General features: G+C 59.1%; 1 protein-coding gene across 1 annotated transcript; it reads left to right on the forward strand.

The window, feature by feature from the left end:
- The first annotated feature begins 529 nt into the window (after window positions 1–529).
- Window positions 530–15,158, forward strand: SIPA1 (signal-induced proliferation-associated 1). The gene is made up of 16 exons (XM_039470963.2): window positions 530–602; window positions 3,242–4,018; window positions 4,649–4,776; window positions 4,862–5,038; window positions 8,057–8,231; window positions 9,570–9,673; window positions 9,930–10,087; window positions 10,165–10,774; window positions 11,076–11,350; window positions 13,511–13,729; window positions 13,810–13,921; window positions 14,006–14,114; window positions 14,199–14,300; window positions 14,386–14,440; window positions 14,616–14,694; window positions 14,785–15,158. The coding sequence occupies exons 2-16, from the start codon at window positions 3,340–3,342 to the stop codon at window positions 14,929–14,931; spliced, it is 3,129 nt and encodes a 1,042-aa protein (XP_039326897.2). The 5' UTR covers window positions 530–602; window positions 3,242–3,339; the 3' UTR covers window positions 14,932–15,158.
- Window positions 15,159–17,369: the final 2,211 nt, after the last annotated feature.

A 17,369-nucleotide genomic window follows, 5' to 3' on the forward strand; every position in this document is an offset into this window, starting at 1 on the left:
TCCTCTTCCCCTCAGGCCTGCTCCCTTTTCAAGCCTGTATCTGAAGGTTATTGTCTGCTATTTCCCACCCCCATATGGTCAAAGACTTCCAGGTCTGGTGACTTCTACATTTAACCAGGCTTGTCCTTGGCCAAAGCCTTTCCCTGGAACTCACTTGCTCCAAGGCGTAGAGATGACACCTGTCTAAGGTGTTTTCAGAATAAATGAGAGCGCGCTAGTGGAGCAGTTGCCCAGGGCCCAGTGCTTAGCAAGTGCTCCGTGAAATAGTGGCCGTCTCTGGGCACCTGCTCTGTGCTGTCCGGGGGCTGGACGCTGGGTGGCCGGTGCCAGCCCTCCCGGTTGGTCTGGAAGGCAGGTACGGTTTTCTCAGCCGAGGAAATAGCCTGAGGAGTCAGTACGGTGCAGGGCTGACCACTGCCAGGCCTAGAGTGCCCGCCCGCTGCGCTTCCCGCCGCAGACAGCTCCCGGCTGGCCCCGCCCCCCGGCGGTCCCGCCCCCCCGCGTGGCCCCACCTCCAGGCGGAGCCGGCGCCGGGAGCGGTAGCGGGAGAGCGGCAGCGGGACCCCAGCGCGGGAGGCGGCGGCTGGGCGGGAGCCCCCGAGGTACTGGCGGGAGCTGGGGACGGGAGGCACTGCTGTCGGGCCGGACAGGGAGAGGTGGCCTAGCAGTGGGCCCTGGTGATATGTGTGTGTGTGTGGGGGGGGGTCTTCGCCACGTTCGTTGCCGGCACCCTCCCAACTTCCCTGCGGGCTCCAACTCAGTCCCGAGTCAATGTGTTCAGTTCCCTGTCTCTGAGCAGCGGTTCCTACTCCCTGTGTGTGATGGCTTAGTCTGGCCAGCAAGCCGGTGAGTGGAGGCTGCGACTCGTGACTCCTCGTGGCGGCGCTGTGACCCCCTCCCCCTCGACGCTGCAAGTGTTTGCGGGGCTCCCCCTTATTCTGCGGCTCCCCTTCTCCTTAGGCGGCCTCCACCCCAGTCCCTGGCCTGGCCTGGTAGGAAACATCTGTCGCGCCCCCTGGCAGCAGAAATGGGGTCATGACCTCCAGATGTGCTGGGAAGTGGCCAACTCCTCCTCCTGGGGCAGGCAGGCCTTCCGGATCTGTGGGGGCGGGGCCGGCCCTTTCCCCCCACCCCTAGTGACACAGGCCCGGAGGAATGTCTTGGCCTCAATGGACCCTGTGTGAAGCTTCAGGGTGGGGGGCAGAACACCCCTCAAGGCAGTGCTAGACTTGGCACTGGGCCACACAGCAAGAGGCAGCCCACAGGCTGGGTGCACACATGCACAGAGCTCACTTTCAAGCGTGCGGAGCTCAGCTCACACGAAGTGGGGCTTGCACAGATCCCCTCCCTCAGGCGCTCCTACCCCTCACACACCATAGTTCAGGCTTGAGCCTGCCTGTGCCCAGAGGTTGGCTCATGGAGCCAGGGGTCACACACACACGCGGTGACACACACCTCGTTCTTCTCAGTCTCCCAGCAAACTTCGGAGAGAACAGAAATAGTTAACCCTGGTTTATTTTTTGAGACAGAGTCTCGCTCTGAACCCAGGCTGGGGTTCAGTGGTGTGATCTCGGCTCACTGCAACCTCCACCTCCTAGGTTTAACCGATTTTCCTGCCTCAGCCTCCTGAATAGCTGGGACTACAGGCATGCACCACCACGCCCAGCTAATTTTTATATTTTTAGTAGAGACAGGGTTTCACCATGTTGGCCAGGCTGGTCTCCAACTCCTGACCTCAGGTGATCCTCCGCCTCAGCCTCCCAAAGTGCTGGGATAACAAGGGTGAGCCATTGCACCCAGCCAGTTAACCTCATTTTAGAGATGAGAAAACAGGCTCAGGTCAGCATGGGAGTTTATTCAGGAGAAATCAAGGTAGAAGGCACCTGGGCCGGGGAGCTGACCCTTGCTCGGTTCTGGAGGCCCCAGGCGAGGGGTGTATGGAGTTCCTCCTCCACCTGCTCTGGCCCAGCCCTGCATGATGTCACTGGATGCTGCATGAAGACCCATCATTAGATGCCTGTACCCCCAGTGGAGGGTCCCCAGCTCCCTGCCCTCACTGTCTACTCAATCCAGGGCTGGCCTAGGCGTCGCTTCCCTCAAGTTCTCACACCACCTTTTTTGCACCTGCCTCTGGCGTCACATTTCCGCAGTTAGCAGGTCCCTGGGGCTTTGGGTGTCTCAATCTTGCATCCTGTGAGACCTTGAACCTCAGCCCAGCACCCACCCCCCAACACCTACGCACACAGACAGCAGTGGGCAGGTGCAGCTCTGGTTAGGCCCTGGAGATGGACAGGCCCAGGCTCGAACCTTAGCTCTGACATGAATTGCTTCAGGCAAGAGTGTCTCCTCTGGACCTCATTTGACCATCTGTCACATGGGGTTGAAACCTCCCTGTCTGCATCAGTGAGATCAGGTAGGCAGAGGTTCCTATGGGTCCCAGTTCCAGCAGAGGAGCCCTGTCATTGTGACTCCTTTTGCCCCCAGGCCTAGGCACAACGGCCTGCTAGGTGAGCTGGCCCGTCCTTCAGGCCTGGGTGACTTGGTCCCATGACAGTTAGTGTGACTCCGGCACCTTCCTCAGGATGTGGGGGCCTGGCAAGAGGGCTGGGCCCAGAGTTGGGGCTACTTCCTGTGCTGAAGGAAGTCCTCTTGCCATTCCTGCTGCCCTGCCGATGCCCCCTGGGAACCCGTGTGTCCTTGTTGTATTGAGACCTTGAGGGCCAGGGCACTGAGAGAGATCAGACCTCTCTGGGTGATCCGCTCTCCAGGGACCCTGAAGGAAGTGGGAGGGGCAGGGAGGAAGGTCTCTGGGGACAGGACGTCCTCCCTTTGTTAAGTGGGCAGGACCCAGACACCAGTGGCCCCTGAATTTCCCGTCCCAGCCGATACAAGTCATCTGTCCAGTTGAGCTAGGTCCTGATGGGACCCTTACTCTGGGCCCAGGCCAAAGCCAAGGTGTGTGGATGGGAAATGGGGGACCCTGGCAGTCCCGGGGCTGCTTAGGCTCCAGGACCCTCAGGGCTAAGAGCCAACAGCGTAGCCTCTAGCCCTGCCCAGCTAAGCCGGGGAGGGGGCTGGAAACCTCAGCCCCAGGCAGACAAGGAAGTGGCCTGGAAAGCGGAAGCAGCTTTGATGGTCTCGGAGGGGGCCGGAAGCCAACACGGGTGGTAGAGGACCAGGCTGGGGGCCTGGGTTCCTGTTTTCTCCCCAGGCCCCTCTGAACAGCCCCCTCCTCCTTCAGGGCAGGAACTGCTGCCGCAACCTCGGCCTGCCGGCTGGGCACCAAACACCCGTGCCTGCCAATGCGGCCCAGCCCCCGGAGAGTCAGGCCCACAAAGCATGCCCATGTGGGCCAGCGGTGTGGGGAGCCCTCGGCGGGGAATGGCCCCTGCGTCCACGGATGACCTCTTTGCACGAAAGCTGCGCCAGCCGGCACGGCCCCCGCTGACACCTCACACCTTTGAGCAGAGGCCAGTCCGGGGCCCCCTCCTGCGCAGCGGCAGCGATGCAGGCGAGGCCAAGCCCCCCACGCCTGCCAGCCCCCGTGCCCGTGCCCACAGCCACGAAGACGCCAGCCGCCCTGCTGCCACTTCCACCCGGCTCTTCACTGACCCACTGGCACTGCTGGGGCTGCCAGCAGAGGAACCAGAGCCTGCCTTCCCACCAGTGCTTGAGCCTCGATGGTTTGCCCACTATGACGTGCAAAGCCTGCTCTTTGATTGGGCTCCGAGGTCTCAGGGAACGGGGAACCACTCGGAGGCCAGCTCTGGGACCCTGGCTTCAGCCGAGGACCAGGCTGCCAGCTCGGACCTGCTGCTTGGGGCACCTGGCTTTGTGTGTGAGCTCGGGGGTGAGGGTGAGCTAGGCCTGGGTGGACCAGCATCCCCACCTGTGCCCCCTGCACTGCCCAATGCGGCTGTCTCCATCCTGGAGGAGCCACAGAACCGAACCTCGGCCTACAGCCTGGAGCACGCAGACCTGGGTGCTGGCTACTACCGAAAGTACTTCTATGGCAAAGGTAAGAAAAGGCAGTTCCAGGGAGGGGAGAAGGGGGGCTGAAGAAGAGCTCCCTGTCACCTGGAGCGCACACAGTGGGGCTTATGAACTGCCCATCTCCTGTAAAGTCCCTGGCCCTAGGAAGGCTCAAGAGCTGAGCTGGGTCCTCCTGGACCCACTTCCAACCACCTTCTTAAGGCCAACCCCTGGCCCCTCATTCCCAGTCCCCCTGCCTCCGTCTGGTTCATCCTCCATCCAGTTTAACCTGCTGGGCTGCAGAGAGATTTCCTATGGGCATTTCTGTGGGGTGAAAACTCAGGCCTCAAAGCCCTGCATCCGTGAACCTTGTTCTCACCAGAGCTGCGGAGAGGGCTCCAGGGCGCGGAAGGGAGAATGGGGGCGTGGTGGGCGGGCCCAAGGCAGGATTTAGGCCTAGGAGCTGGCCGCGTGGGTCTAGGTCTGGGTCTGGGTCCGCCTTTGGGTCAGGGTTGAGATCTAGGTGTTGAACTCGGGGCTACAGAGGGGCGGGGCTTAGTCTAGGGTCAGCATTTGGTGGTGCGATGGAGCCTAGGGCGGGGCTTAGCGTTGCGCCTGGTTGAGGGGGCGGGGCTGCTAGGGGGCGGGACCAATCGTCCCCGGTGCGGTCCCGTAGAACACCAGAACTTCTTCGGGATGGACGAGTCGCTGGGCCCGGTGGCAGTGAGCCTGCGGCGGGAGGAAAAGGAGGGCAGCGGAGGGGGCACCCTGCACAGCTACCGCGTCATCGTGCGGACGACGCAGGTGGGCCGGGATCGCGGGGTGAGGACGTGGGTTGTCTGCCCAACACCCTGTATGCATTCTGAGTGCCCTTACGCCCCTTCCTCAGCTCCGGACCCTCCGTGGCACCATCTCGGAGGACGCGCTGCCGCCGGGGCCCCCACGGGGTTTGTCCCCGAGGAAACTTCTGGAGCACGTGGCCCCGCGGTTGAGCCCCAGCTGCCTGCGCCTGGGCTCAGCTTCACCCAAGGTACCACGGACGCTGCTTACACTGGATGAGCAAGTGGTGAGTGGCTGGCTGCGGAGCCCCCAGCCTTACAGCTGGCCCTAGTCTGAACCCAGCCTGCCCAGCTCCGAACCCCCTAGCCCTGACACTGATCCTGGGCTGGGTGGTGACCCCAGGAGAGCTGACTTTTTAGAGAGAAGGCATCAGAGGTCATCTGGAGCCTTGCTTCTCAAAGTGAGCTCTGCAGACCAGCAGCATCCACATCATCTAGAAATGCAGATTCTGGGGCCACACCCCAGACCATCTGAATCAGAGTCTGCATTAATTTATTTATTTTGAGATGGAGTCTCGCTCTGTTGCCCAGGCTGGAGTGCAATGGTGCAATCTCAGTTCACTGCAACCTCCGCCTCCCGGGTTCGAGTGATTCTCCTGCCTCACCTTCCTGAGTAGCTGGGACTACAGGTGCACACCAACATGTCTGGCTACCTTTTATATTTATAGTATAGAGACAGGGTTTCACCATGTTGGCTGGGCTGGTCTCGAACTCCTGACCTCAGGTGATCCCCCCCACCTTGGTTTCCCAGAGTGCTGGGATAACAGGAGTGAGTCACTGCATTGGGCCCAGAGTCTGCATTTTAAAAAGATCTTTACAGCCGTAGATGCCCTGGTCTGAGTCACCCCACTGGTCCTGTAGTTCCTGTAATCATTCCTGGCCAATTTCCCCCACAGCCCCTGCTGGGTTTCCTCTCACATGTGGTGCTCACAGGTTCCAGGAGCGGCTCCTTCCATCCTCCACTCCCCCGCTGAAAGCTGCCTACCGGCTGAGTCTCTCTTCCTCTGTGTCATTCAATCCATCAGTCATTCAACAAACAATTCTTACACCTTCTTGGTGCCAGGCCCCAGACTGAATGCTGAAGACAGGTCTAGACGAGGTGCTTTGCTTGAGTAGCTCCCAGCTGGGTGGTGGAAAGAGACCCACAGAGAATTGCAGAAATACAGGACCAGGGTAACCCTAAAAGGGGGTGTTGAGGGCTCCATGGGACACAAAGGTAGTGCTGACAGCCCTTCCTTGGCCAGGGTTTTCCAGCATGGAGAACGCGAAAGGGCTGAAGCCTGGACAAGCAGGTATTTTCGGTCCGAAGAAATAATTTGTGGAAAGGCTTGGGGAATGTGAGCACAGCACATTAGACAGTCAGTTCAGCATGGCTGGGGGTGGGATTGTGGGGAGGGACTGGGGAGAAGCTTGGCGTTTGTTCCTGTGGGCACTGGGGAGCCATGGAGGGATCCAGTGCAGATCTGAGAGGGGCAACCCCCTGGCTGCAGCATGGGGACTAGACTGGATGGGGTGGGAGGCAGGCAGAAGGCTGTTGCACTTGCCCAGGCTAGACATAGTGGTAATGATAGTGGAGGTGAAGAGGAGGTGACAGTCCAGGAGGAAGTGGGTGGTCATGCAGCTGTCTGGAAGGTGTGCCGCGCTAGGATGCTCCAGCTTCTTGACCCCTAGGAGTGGTGCTTTAAGGAGGAGGAGTAGGGTGCGCGAGTCACAGCAAGGTGAGACATCAGGCAGCTGGAGGAAAGAGCCTGGGGTTTGGTAGGCCGGTCTGAGTGGGAGGCAGAGATGGGGGTGTCATCCCTGCTGCAGCCAGGGAGGGGGAGGAGCATAGGTGGAGAAGAGGCCCACGCAGAAGAGGGAGGGGTTCCTGGGGCCTTAGGCAAGGTGAGTTTCTAGTTATCCCCAGTGCCAACTATGGCCAAGAGGGTGCCAGGATGAGGCCACATCTGGAGGCCATATGGGGAGGGGGGGCGCAGGGGGTTGGGTGGAATGAAATTGAAGTGGGGACTGTGAGTGCAGACAGGTTTAGTTGTGGAAAAGGGAGGTGACAGCTGGAGGGGAGCCTGTGCTGTTTGGAGGGGCTCAGAGCACCTTAAGCTGGGCACGGTTATCCAGTTATCTGCAGAGGGAAGAGCCAGGAGCAGAGGATAAAGAAACAGGAGCTGGGCCGGGCGCGGTGGCTCAAGCCTGTAATCCCAGCACTTTGGGAGGCCAGGGCGGGTGGATCACAAGGTCAAGAGATCGAGACCATCCTGGTCAACATGGTGAAACCCCATCTCTACTTAAAATACAAAAAATTAGCTGGGCATGGTGGCACGTGCTTGTAATCCCAGCTACTCCGGAGGCTGAGGCGGGAGAATTGCCTGAACCCAGGAGGCGGAGGCTGCGGTGAGCCGAGATCGCGCCATTGCACTCCAGCCTGGGTAACAACAGCGAAACTCCGTCTCAAAAAAAAAAAAAAAAAGAAAAGAAAAAAAAAGAAACAGGAGCACGGGGAGCAGAGGTGCCTGGCTCCAGGCCTGCAGGGGCTGGGGTGGGGTTGCCTTGGACTGGGGGGTGGAGAGGACAGTCCAGCCTTGAGATAAGGAGGATGGCAATGTGTATGTTTATCCGAAGGGTCCTTTCTGATTGCAGCCATTTCTTTTTTTTTTTTTTTTTTTTTTTGAGACGGAGTTTCGCTCTTGTTACCCAGGCTGGAGTGCAATGGCGCGATCTTGGCTCACCGCAACCTCCACCTCCTGGGTTCAGGCAATTCTCCTGCCTCAGCCTTCTGAGTAGCTGGGATTACAGGCACGCACCACCATGCCCAGCTAATTTTTTGTATTTTGAGTAGAGACGGGGTTTCACCATGTTGACCAGGATGGTCTCGATCTCTCAACCTCGTGATCCACCCGCCTCGGCCTCCCAAAGTGCTGGGATTACAGGCTTGAGCCACCGCGCCCGGCGATTGCAGCCATTTCTTAAAGGGGCTTCAGCCTGTGTTCCAGGCTGAATCACCTTCTCTACTGCCACATGGGAACCAGCCACTCCCATACCTTTCTGCTTGTGCCCTCCCAAGCACTAGGAGCATAACAGACTATACCCACCTGACAGGCAAGGACACAAGTGGCTCAGAGAGGGCTGGTGCTCAGGGCCACACATCAAGGCAGCCCAGCCCCCAGGCCAGTGTCGCATCTATTCCCCACGACCTGGTGGGGTGGGGCTGCAGGGGACTGAGGCTTATGCCTTCTGCCTCCCACCCCCAGCTCAGCTTCCAGCGCAAAGTGGGCATCCTCTACTGCCGGGCAGGCCAGGGCTCGGAGGAGGAGATGTACAACAACCAGGAGGCGGGACCGGCCTTCACGCAGTTCCTCACCTTGCTGGGCAACGTGGTGCGGCTCAAAGGCTTTGAGAGTTACCGGGCCCAGCTGGACACCAAAAGTGAGGCCCAGGGGTACGAGGGGTGGGAGCAGATCTGTGCTGAAGGGATGAGTGTACAGTCCTGGGCTGGGGGCTGGAGAGTTCTTTGGGTGAGCTGAGAATCTTGAGTCAGGGCTGTGAGGGCCACGCTATGGGCTGAGAGAGGGGCTGGGACTGTCCCTCAAAGCCTGAGTACCCTACTGCCTGAGCTGGTGCTAAAGTGGTTTGGGGGTACTACCCCTCCACCAAACACATTCCAGCGGCTCAGTCTTGTGGAGGAGAGGCGCCCCTGCCTCCCTGGTGGAAGGAGCCCCAGGGACCCTGGGAGGTGTACCAAGCACTCCCTGCCTGCCTTTCACTCTTCCAGCATGCCACACACGCTTGGGCCTGGAGCAACACCTGGTTCTCCTAGGACACCTGACCCTGGCCTCTCTCTAAGACTACTTCTCATTTCTGTCTTTATTCTATTTCTTTCTTTCTTTTTTCTTTTTAAACGGAGTCTCGCTCTGTTGCCCAGGCTGGAGTGCAATGAGGCGATCTCGGCTCACTGCAACCTCTGCCTCCCAGGTTTGAGCGATTCTCCTGCCTCAGCCTCCCGAGTAGCAGGGATTACAGGCACGTGTCACCATGCCCGGCTTACTTTTGTGTTTTTAGTAGAGACAGGGTTTCCTCATGTTGGCCAGGCTAGTCTTGAACTCCTGACCTCAGGTGATCCCCCTGCCTCAGCCTCCCAAAGTGCAGGGATTACAGGTGAGAGCCACCACACCTGGCCAATTCTATTTCTTTTTCTTTTCTTTTCTTTTTTTTTAATTCTGAGACCGAGTCTTACCCTGTTGCCCAGGCTGCTGGAGTGCTGGTGACATCTCGGCTCATTGCAACCTCTGCCTCCCAGGTTCAAGCAATTCTCCTGCCTCAGCTTCCTGAGTAGTTGGGATTACAGATGCCAGCTACTGTGCCTGGCTAATTTTTTTGTATTTTTGGTAGGGATGGGGTTTCATCATGTTAGTCAGGCTTGTCTCAAACTCCTGACCTCAGGTGATCTGCCTGCCTTGGCCTCCCAAAGTGCTGGGATTACAGGCATGAGCCACTGCCCCCAGGCTGTCTTCATTCTATTTCAGCTCTCCCATCCTGACCCCCATTCACTCTGGCATAGGGCTGGAGCCTGTGGAGGGAGGGGAGGAGGGACACTCTGGGCTGAGGCACTTGAATCTCATGGCCAGGGCATTGGCTGGTGGCATGAGTGGTTGTCCACCTGCTGTTTGGGGCACAGAGGTTCCTGTGTGCAGACAGGGATGCGGGTTCAAGAAACTCAGATTTCCCTTGTTTTCTCCCTCTGTGTCCCCAACTCCCTGGCCACAGCGGATTCCACAGGCACGCACTCGCTCTACACCACGTACCAGGACCACGAGATCATGTTCCACGTGTCCACAATGCTGCCTTACACCCCTAATAACCAGCAGCAGGTGTGAGAGGGACTGGCGTAGGGGTGGGGCTTCCGGGAACCATGGAGGGCCCTGCATGGTCGGTGACATTGGAGCTTTGGCTGGACCTCTTGGCCCCAACAACCCACCCCTCTGGTGGCCCCTTCCCAAAGACAAACACCCTAGGTCTTCACCAGGGGCAGTGGGGAGCCATTGGTTTCTCAGCTTTGTTCTGCCTGAATGAGAAGGGGTTTGGGGGACAGAAGGCCCTCACGATGCCCTACTGTCCAACCCCCAGCTCCTGCGGAAGCGCCACATCGGCAACGACATTGTGACCATCGTGTTCCAGGAGCCTGGCAGCAAGCCTTTCTGCCCCACCACCATCCGCTCACACTTCCAACACGTGTTCCTAGTGGTTCGGGCACACGCACCCTGCACCCCCCACACCTCCTACAGGTGGGCTCCCAGGTGGTCCCCGGTCTCCCGTGGACGTGCTGTCCTGCTGCCCCTCACTACTGTCTCCTTCCCCACAGGGTGGCCGTGAGCCGCACCCAGGACACCCCGGCCTTCGGACCAGCTCTGCCCGCTGGTGGAGGCCCCTTTGCGGCCAACGCCGACTTCCGGGCCTTCTTGCTGGCCAAGGCGTTGAATGGCGAACAGGCGGCGGGCCACGCGCGCCAGTTCCACGCCATGGCCACGCGCACCCGCCAGCAGTACCTGCAGGACCTGGCCACCAACGAGGTGACCACTACGTCGCTGGACTCGGCTTCGCGCTTCGGCCTGCCCTCCCTGGGTGGGAGGCGCCGGGCGGTCCCTCGGGCCCCGGGCGCGGAGCTGCAGGCAGCGGGCTCACTGGTGTGGGGCGTGCGTGCAGCGCCCGGGGCGCGGGTCGCCGCCGGGGCTCAGGCAGGCGGCCCCGAAGGCGCCGAGGTGCCCTGCCTGCTGGGCATCTCGGCCGAGGCTCTGGTACTGGTGGCGCCGCGCGACGGCCGCGTAGTGTTCAACTGCGCCTGTCGCGACGTGCTGGCCTGGACCTTCTCCGAGCAGCAGCTGGACTTGTACCACGGCCGCGGGGAGGCGATCACGCTGCGCTTCGACGGGCCCCCCGGCCAAGCCGTGGGCGAGGTGGTGGCGCGCCTGCAGGTGAGCCTGAGCGGGAGGCTGCGGCCCCTGCGCGCGCTGGGGCAGAGCCTCCTTTGGATCCCCCTCCCGCCGCGGAAGGGAAAGTCCAGGAGGGCAGAGCCAGGCTCGGGGCTTGGCAGTGCGAGGGCTAGTGCCCTTGGGCAAGCGTCTTTTGATCCTCATCCTTCGGGCAGTGCCACGCGCGGCCCTCAGAGGCTGTGGAACGTTCGGGGCGGCCTGGGACGCAGTCTAGGGGGCGGGCGCTGGGGCGGCCCCACCTCCAGGCAGCCCCGCCCACTCGCCTCCCTACCCCCGCCCGCAGCTGGTGAGCCGTGGCTGCGAGACCCGCGAGCTGGCGCTGCCCCGCGAAGGTCAAGGCCGCTTGGGCTTCGAGGTGGACCCTGAGGGCTTCGTCACGCATGTGGAGCGCTTCACGTTCGCGGAGACGGCGGGGCTGCGGCCCGGGGCGCGCCTGCTGCGGGTGTGCGGCCAGACGCTGCCCAGCCTCCGGCCAGAGGCCGCTGCCCACCTACTGCGCTCGGCGCCCAAGGTCTGCGTCACCGTCCTGCCCCCCGACGAGAGCGGCCGGCCCCGCAGGTCAGGGTGCCGGGGACGTGGGAAGGTGGGAGGGCAGGTAGCTGGCCACCGCGCAGTCTGTGCGTCCCGGGTCACCCTCAGCAGTTTCAGGAACCCCATGTGGATGCCTTTCTTCTGGAAAGACTCTCCCGTCTCTTAGCCCGCCTGAACCTCTTTCTTTTTTTTTAAATTGAGACGAAGTTTCGCTCTTGTTGCCCAGGCTGGAGTGCAATGCTGTGATCTTGGCTGACTGCAATCTGCCTCCCCGATTCTCCTGCCTCAGCCTCCCGAGTAGCTGGGATTACAGGCACGCACCACCACTCCTGGCTAATTTTTTGTATTTTTAGTAGAGAAGGGGTTTCACCACGTTGGCCAGGCTGATCGCAAATCCTAACTTCAGGTGATCCCAAAGTGCTGGGATTACAGGTGTGAGCCCTGCCTGAACCTCTTTCTTCATGGGACCAGTTAAGCGCGTTGCTCCCACTGCTGGTAGGATCAAACAGCAAGCCCCACTAGCTTTTTTTAAAAAGTGTTAACACTCACCCACCCCACCCACCCCCACCCCCACCCCCACCCCCACCCCCACCCCACCCACATACACAGTTTTTGTGTTTTTTGTTTTTTGTTTTTTTTGAGACGGAGTCTCACTTGCATATAGACTGGAGTGGAGTGGTATGATCTCGGCTCACTGCAACCTCCACCTCCCAGGTTCAAGCAATTCCCCTGCCTCAGCCTCCTGAGTAGCTGAGATTACAGGTGTGTGCCACCATGCCCAGCTAGTTTTTTGTATTTTTAGCAGGGGTTTCACCACGTTGGCCAGGCTGGTCTTAAAGCCCTCACCTCAGGCAATCCACCTGCCTTGGTCTCCCAAAATGTTGGGATTACAAGCGTGAGCCACCGCGACCAGCCACATACACAGTATTGATAATTTACTGTGCTAAGCCAGGGGTAGGCAAATATTTTCTGTAAGTGGCCATATAATAAATATTTTAGCCTTTCTGGACCATCTGGTCTCTGCTGCAGCTACTTTGTCGTTGTAGGTAAATGAATAAATGTGCTTGTGTCCCACTAAAACTTTACAGACACTGAAATTTGGTTTTATGTGATTTTCAATTATCATGAAATATTCTTTTTTTTATTATTATTATTAGTTAAAAATGTAAAATCCAGGCTGGGTGTGGTGGCTCATGCCTGTAAGCCCAGCACTTTGGTAGGATGAGGTGGGTGGATCACGAGGTCAGGAGTTTCGGACCAGCCTGACAAAGATGGTGAAACCCTGTCTCTGCTAAAAATACAAAAATTAGCCGGGCATAGTGGCCCACGCCTGTAATCCCAGTTACTCAGGAGGCTAAGACAGGAGAATTGCTAGAACCCGGGAGGCAGAAGTTGCAGTGAGTAAGCGGAGATTGTGCCACTGCACTCCAGCCTGGGCAACAGAGCAAGACTCTGTCTCAAAAAAAAAAAAGGAGGAAAATCTGGGCGGGATGCAGTGGCTCACATCTGTAATCTCAGCACTTTGGGAGGCCAAGGCAGGTGGATCATCTGAGGTCAGGAATTTGAGACCAGCTTGGCCAACATGGTGAAACCCCATCTCTACTAAAAATACAAAAATCAGCTGGGCATGATGGTGGGCACCTGTAATCCCAGCTACTCGGGAGGCTAAGGCAGGAGAATTGCTTGAACCTGTGAGGCAAAAGAGATTGCAGTGAGCTGAGATTGCTCTGTTGCACTCCACCGTGGGCGACAAGAGTGAAACTCCATCTCAAAAAAAGAAAAGTAAAATCCACACTTAGCTCGAAGTACAGAAACTGACACATCTGCTTTAGAAAAGAAAAGGAAAAGGCATGGGCTATATTTGGCTCCATACAGTAGTTCTGGGATTTAAGCAGTTTACATATGCTATTTATATCCTCACAGCACACTGTGAGGTTTGTACTATTATCCCCATTTCACAGATAGAGAAATTGATGTTCAGAGTGATTTGCTTGGGATATACAAGGGCAGCACTAGAATTTGAAACATGATCTGGAAAAATGGCCAGTAACCAGGCATTTTTCACTGTTGTAAGAAAGCTGGGGAGCTCTCCTGCTCTTGGAAGTGAGCCTGGCAGGGGCTGGGGGTGGGGCTGGTGAGGCAGGATGCTGGGGAAGTCCTGCCTGACCCTGCCCCTCCCCACCTTAGGAGTTTTTCGGAGCTGTACACGCTGTCTCTGCAGGAGCCCAGCCGGCGGGGGGCCCCAGAGCCTGTGCAGGATGAGGCTGAGGGGGTGACCCTGCTGCCCACCACAAGGCAGCTGCTGCACCTGTGCCTACAAGATGGCGGAAGCCCTCCAGGGCCTGGGGATCTAGCGGAGGAGAGGACTGAGTTCCTGCACAGCCAGAACTCGCTGTCACCACGCAGGTGCATGCTCTTGGCCTTCCCTTTCCTCCAGGCCTCTGTGAAAGCAGCTTCCCTTTCTGAGCCAGCCCTGCTCTCCCCAGCTCCCTGTCAGATGAGGCCCCAGTCCTGCCCAACACCACCCCGGACCTCCTCCTGGCCACCACGGCCAAGCCATCAGTACCCAGCACTGACAGTGAGACACCCCTGACCCAGGTGAGCAGAAACCAGGCTCTGGAGCCCAACGGCACAGTGGTGACAGTGGGCGTCACTGACTCTATATCCACTTCCTTCGCACAGGATGGGCCAGGCAGTCCCAGTGGCTCTGAGGACAAGGGGAACCCAGCCCCAGAGCTGAGGGCCTCCTTTCTGCCCCGTACCTTGTCTCTGCGGAACTCCATTAGCAGGAGTGAGTCTGGAGTCAGGAGGGCATGGGAGGAGGCAGGGGGTGCTCCCTGGCTCCCCCAGCTCAGCCTGCTCCTCGTGCCCACAGTCATGTCAGAGGCGGGCAGTGAGACCCTGGAGGATGAGTGGCAGTCCATCTCGGAGATCGCCTCCACTTGTAACACCATCCTGGAGTCGCTGTCCCGAGAGGGTGAGGTCACCAGGTGCTGCAGTAAGCCTGGGTGGTACTCTCTTCCCGTTTCTGACCAGCCCACCCAATCCCTCTGTTCCCACAGGACAGCCCATCCCAGAGAGCGGAGACCCTAAGGGAACTCCAAAGTCTGATGCTGAGTAAGCTCCTCAACCCCCAACAGCTGCTTTACCTGCCCATTCCACCCCCTTCATGTCTGTCCGATGGGGTGGAGCTCTGTCCCAGGCTCTGTGGCCTCATTAGGTGGGGCTGGGAGTCAGCCCATGCGCTGCTCCCTGCCTTGGCCCTGCTGAGTCTTGACCTCCATGTCCTCAGGCCAGAGCCTGGGAGCCTCTCAGAGAAGGTCTCTCACTTGGAGTCCATGCTCAGGAAGCTGCAGGAGGACCTGCAGAAGGTGAGGGCTGGGCTGGGCTTGGAGGGCGTTACAGGGCCGTCCCCAGAAAGGGGCTCGCAGCCCTCACTTCCGTCTCCCTGGCCACCCCAGGAGAAGGCAGACAGGGCAGCCCTGGAGGAGGAGGTGCGGAGCCTGAGACACAGCAACCGGCGGCTGCAGGCGGAGTCTGAGAGCGCAGCCACGCGCCTGCTTCTGGCCTCCAAGCAGCTGGGCTCGCCCACCGCCGACCTGGCCTGAGCCGTGGAGGCCGCTGCTGCCCGGCTGTGTGGACAAGCTTGGAACCACCTGGGCGCCTCGGCGCACCCGGGTCACACTGGGCCCTCCTCAGGAACGCTCCCTGCGCAGAGGCGCATCTTAGCACTGCCCCCCCTCCCTAGCCCCTTATTTGGTGGCAGAAGTGGCCCCCAGCCCGTCCCTGTTTGTAAATATTCTGTGGAGAAAAGAGGACATCAGGGAGGAAAGAAGCCGCTGTTGTCTGTGTCTGTGCACGTGTCCAAGACGGGGCAGGGCGAGGGATTCTGCCTCCAGAGGCCCCAGCCAGACTCCCCAGACAGTCAGCACAGGCCGGGGAACCCATCTCAGAGACAGGCTGGCGCTCACCGAGGGGTCCCTTAGGCCCCAGCCACACTCCCTGGACAGTCAGCACAGGCCCGGGACCCTGGCTCAGAGACGGGCTGGCGCTCACCGAGGGGTCCTTTAGGCCCCAGTCAGACTCCCCAGACAGGACAGGCCCGGGAACCCGGCTCAGAGATGGGCTGGCACTCACTGAGGGGGTCCGTTGGGCCAGGCCACTGCTTGACTTCTCTTCCATCACGTTTATTTGGTTCTGTAGGGAAGCAGGTGGCCACACCCCATACCTACCCTGGCCATGCATCACTGGGCCCTGTGCCTCACTGCAGGCCTCACTCTCCGCTCTGAAGCCACTGAGCCCCCAGGCCTTGTCCTCTCTCCACCCACCTGGCCACTTCCTGCAGGGCCTGAGGGGTGTTTCCATGTCTTGGAGGAAATGGGCCTTGACCCACTTCTCTCCTCAACAGCCCGTGGCCCTCTCTGTTCCTCACCAGGCCAGGCCTTTCCCATAAGTGGCATCATGAAGTCCAAACTTGGACTTTGTCTAAATCCTTTGTTTTCTGGACCTGAGGCCCAGATAGGGCAGACTTACCCAGCATCTCATGCCTATTGCAGTTCCTTCCCTAGGCTGGCTGAAGCTCCATGCTGAGACCTAGGCCCTGGGTCTGTTAACTTAGGTGCCGGCAGAATGAGCTAGGTGCTGAGAAACAGAGCATCTGGGGGATCAGGACGGCTTCATGGAGGAGGTAATATAAGGCTGTTTTGAAGGTTGAATAGGAGTTCACCAGGCAGAGATGTCCAAGGTATCCTGATAGGACCAGTCTGGCTGGGGTCTGTTGGACTAGAGTCAAGGCGCACACAGGAAGCCAGGGTCAAAGAAGCTGGACCAGAAAGGTTTGTGAGGGTACACTAGATATCCTGGATTAGCAGTTCCCGACTGCCACTGCCAATTTTTCCTGGTTGTGGACTACTGTGGAAGGCTCTGGTCACTGAGGGTGTGTCTGCAGAAAACTCAGATCTGGGCTGGGCGAGGTGGCTCACACTTGTTATCTCAGCACTTTGGGAGGCTAAAGTGGCAGATCGCCTGAGGTCAGCAGTTCAAGACCAGCCTAACCAACATGGATAAACCCTGTCTCTACTAAAAATACAAAATTAGCTGGGCATGGTGGTGCATGCCTATAGTCCCAGGTACTCCGGAGGCTAATGTAGCAGAATTGCTTGAACCCAGGCGGCGGTTGCAGTGAGCTGACTGAGATTGCACCATTGCACTCCAGCCTTCGCAACAAGAGCCTGAACTCCATAACAAAAAAAGAAAGAAAAGAAAATTCATATCTGGTCATGTGGTTGATGTTTGAAGGGAGGTTGATGGGGTGAGATCTGGATGTCAGAGCTCTTCAGCTACAGGGAGCAGTCCAGTGGAAGGTGTAGTGGTGACTTAAACTTGGTGATGACAGCAGTGACAGTGGGGAGAAGTAGGCAGATTTTCCAGGACCTCATGGAAAGACTGGATGCAATTTACCAAGGGAAGAGGTGGCATCTACAGAAGTGGCTAGGTTTCCGGCTAGAGCCCCTAGAAGGTGGCAGGGCCAGGGCTGACAGATGGAGGTAAAAGGAGAGGCAGGCTGGGGATGGCTGAGGTCATTTGGAACAGGGTGAGTTTGAGGGGCCTGATGATGTCAGAGTAGCGATGTCCAGGGGCTGCTGCGCAGGGGAGAGAGATCTGGGCTGGATGCGAGGACTCGGAGGTGGGGAAGGAGTGAAAGGAAGACCAGGCAGGAAAGGTCTTCCGTGGGTCACAGGTGGGCACCGCGGGACCTAGAAAGTCAAGATGAGGGAGGCATGGCCTGGGCTCCCTGGTTTCCCTCTGGGTCTCCGCTTGGCGCCTTCCAGTTGGTCAGTACCCTGCGCAGCTCAGCCACCGGCTCCTTCAAGGTTAGGAGCCTTCTCAGCCTCCCGCTCCCTCCCCGGCCCCGCCTCCCAGGAGCTCCTCAGCGGCTTCGCCTGGGTCCTGACCCGGCCACTGCGAGCCCGGGCTCCGCCCCCTCGCGTGGGAGTTCCGGCGAGGCCCGCCCTCGCTCCAGGCCCCGCCCCTGGCCGCCCACGGA

This window comes from Saimiri boliviensis, chromosome 6 (genome assembly GCF_048565385.1).
Source record: "Saimiri boliviensis isolate mSaiBol1 chromosome 6, mSaiBol1.pri, whole genome shotgun sequence".
Lineage (NCBI taxonomy): Eukaryota > Metazoa > Chordata > Mammalia > Primates > Cebidae > Saimiri > Saimiri boliviensis.

Coding starts and splice junctions, on each gene's coding strand:
- SIPA1 (XM_039470963.2), top strand. CDS start 3,340: ATGCCCATGTGGGCCAGCGGTGTGGGGAGCCCTCGGCGGGGAATGGCC. Junction 9,674..9,929: donor CCCCTAATAACCAGCAGCAG/GTGTGAGAGGGA, acceptor TCCAACCCCCAG/CTCCTGCGGAAGCGCCACAT. Junction 11,351..13,510: donor GAGAGCGGCCGGCCCCGCAG/GTCAGGGTGCCG, acceptor TCCCCACCTTAG/GAGTTTTTCGGAGCTGTACA.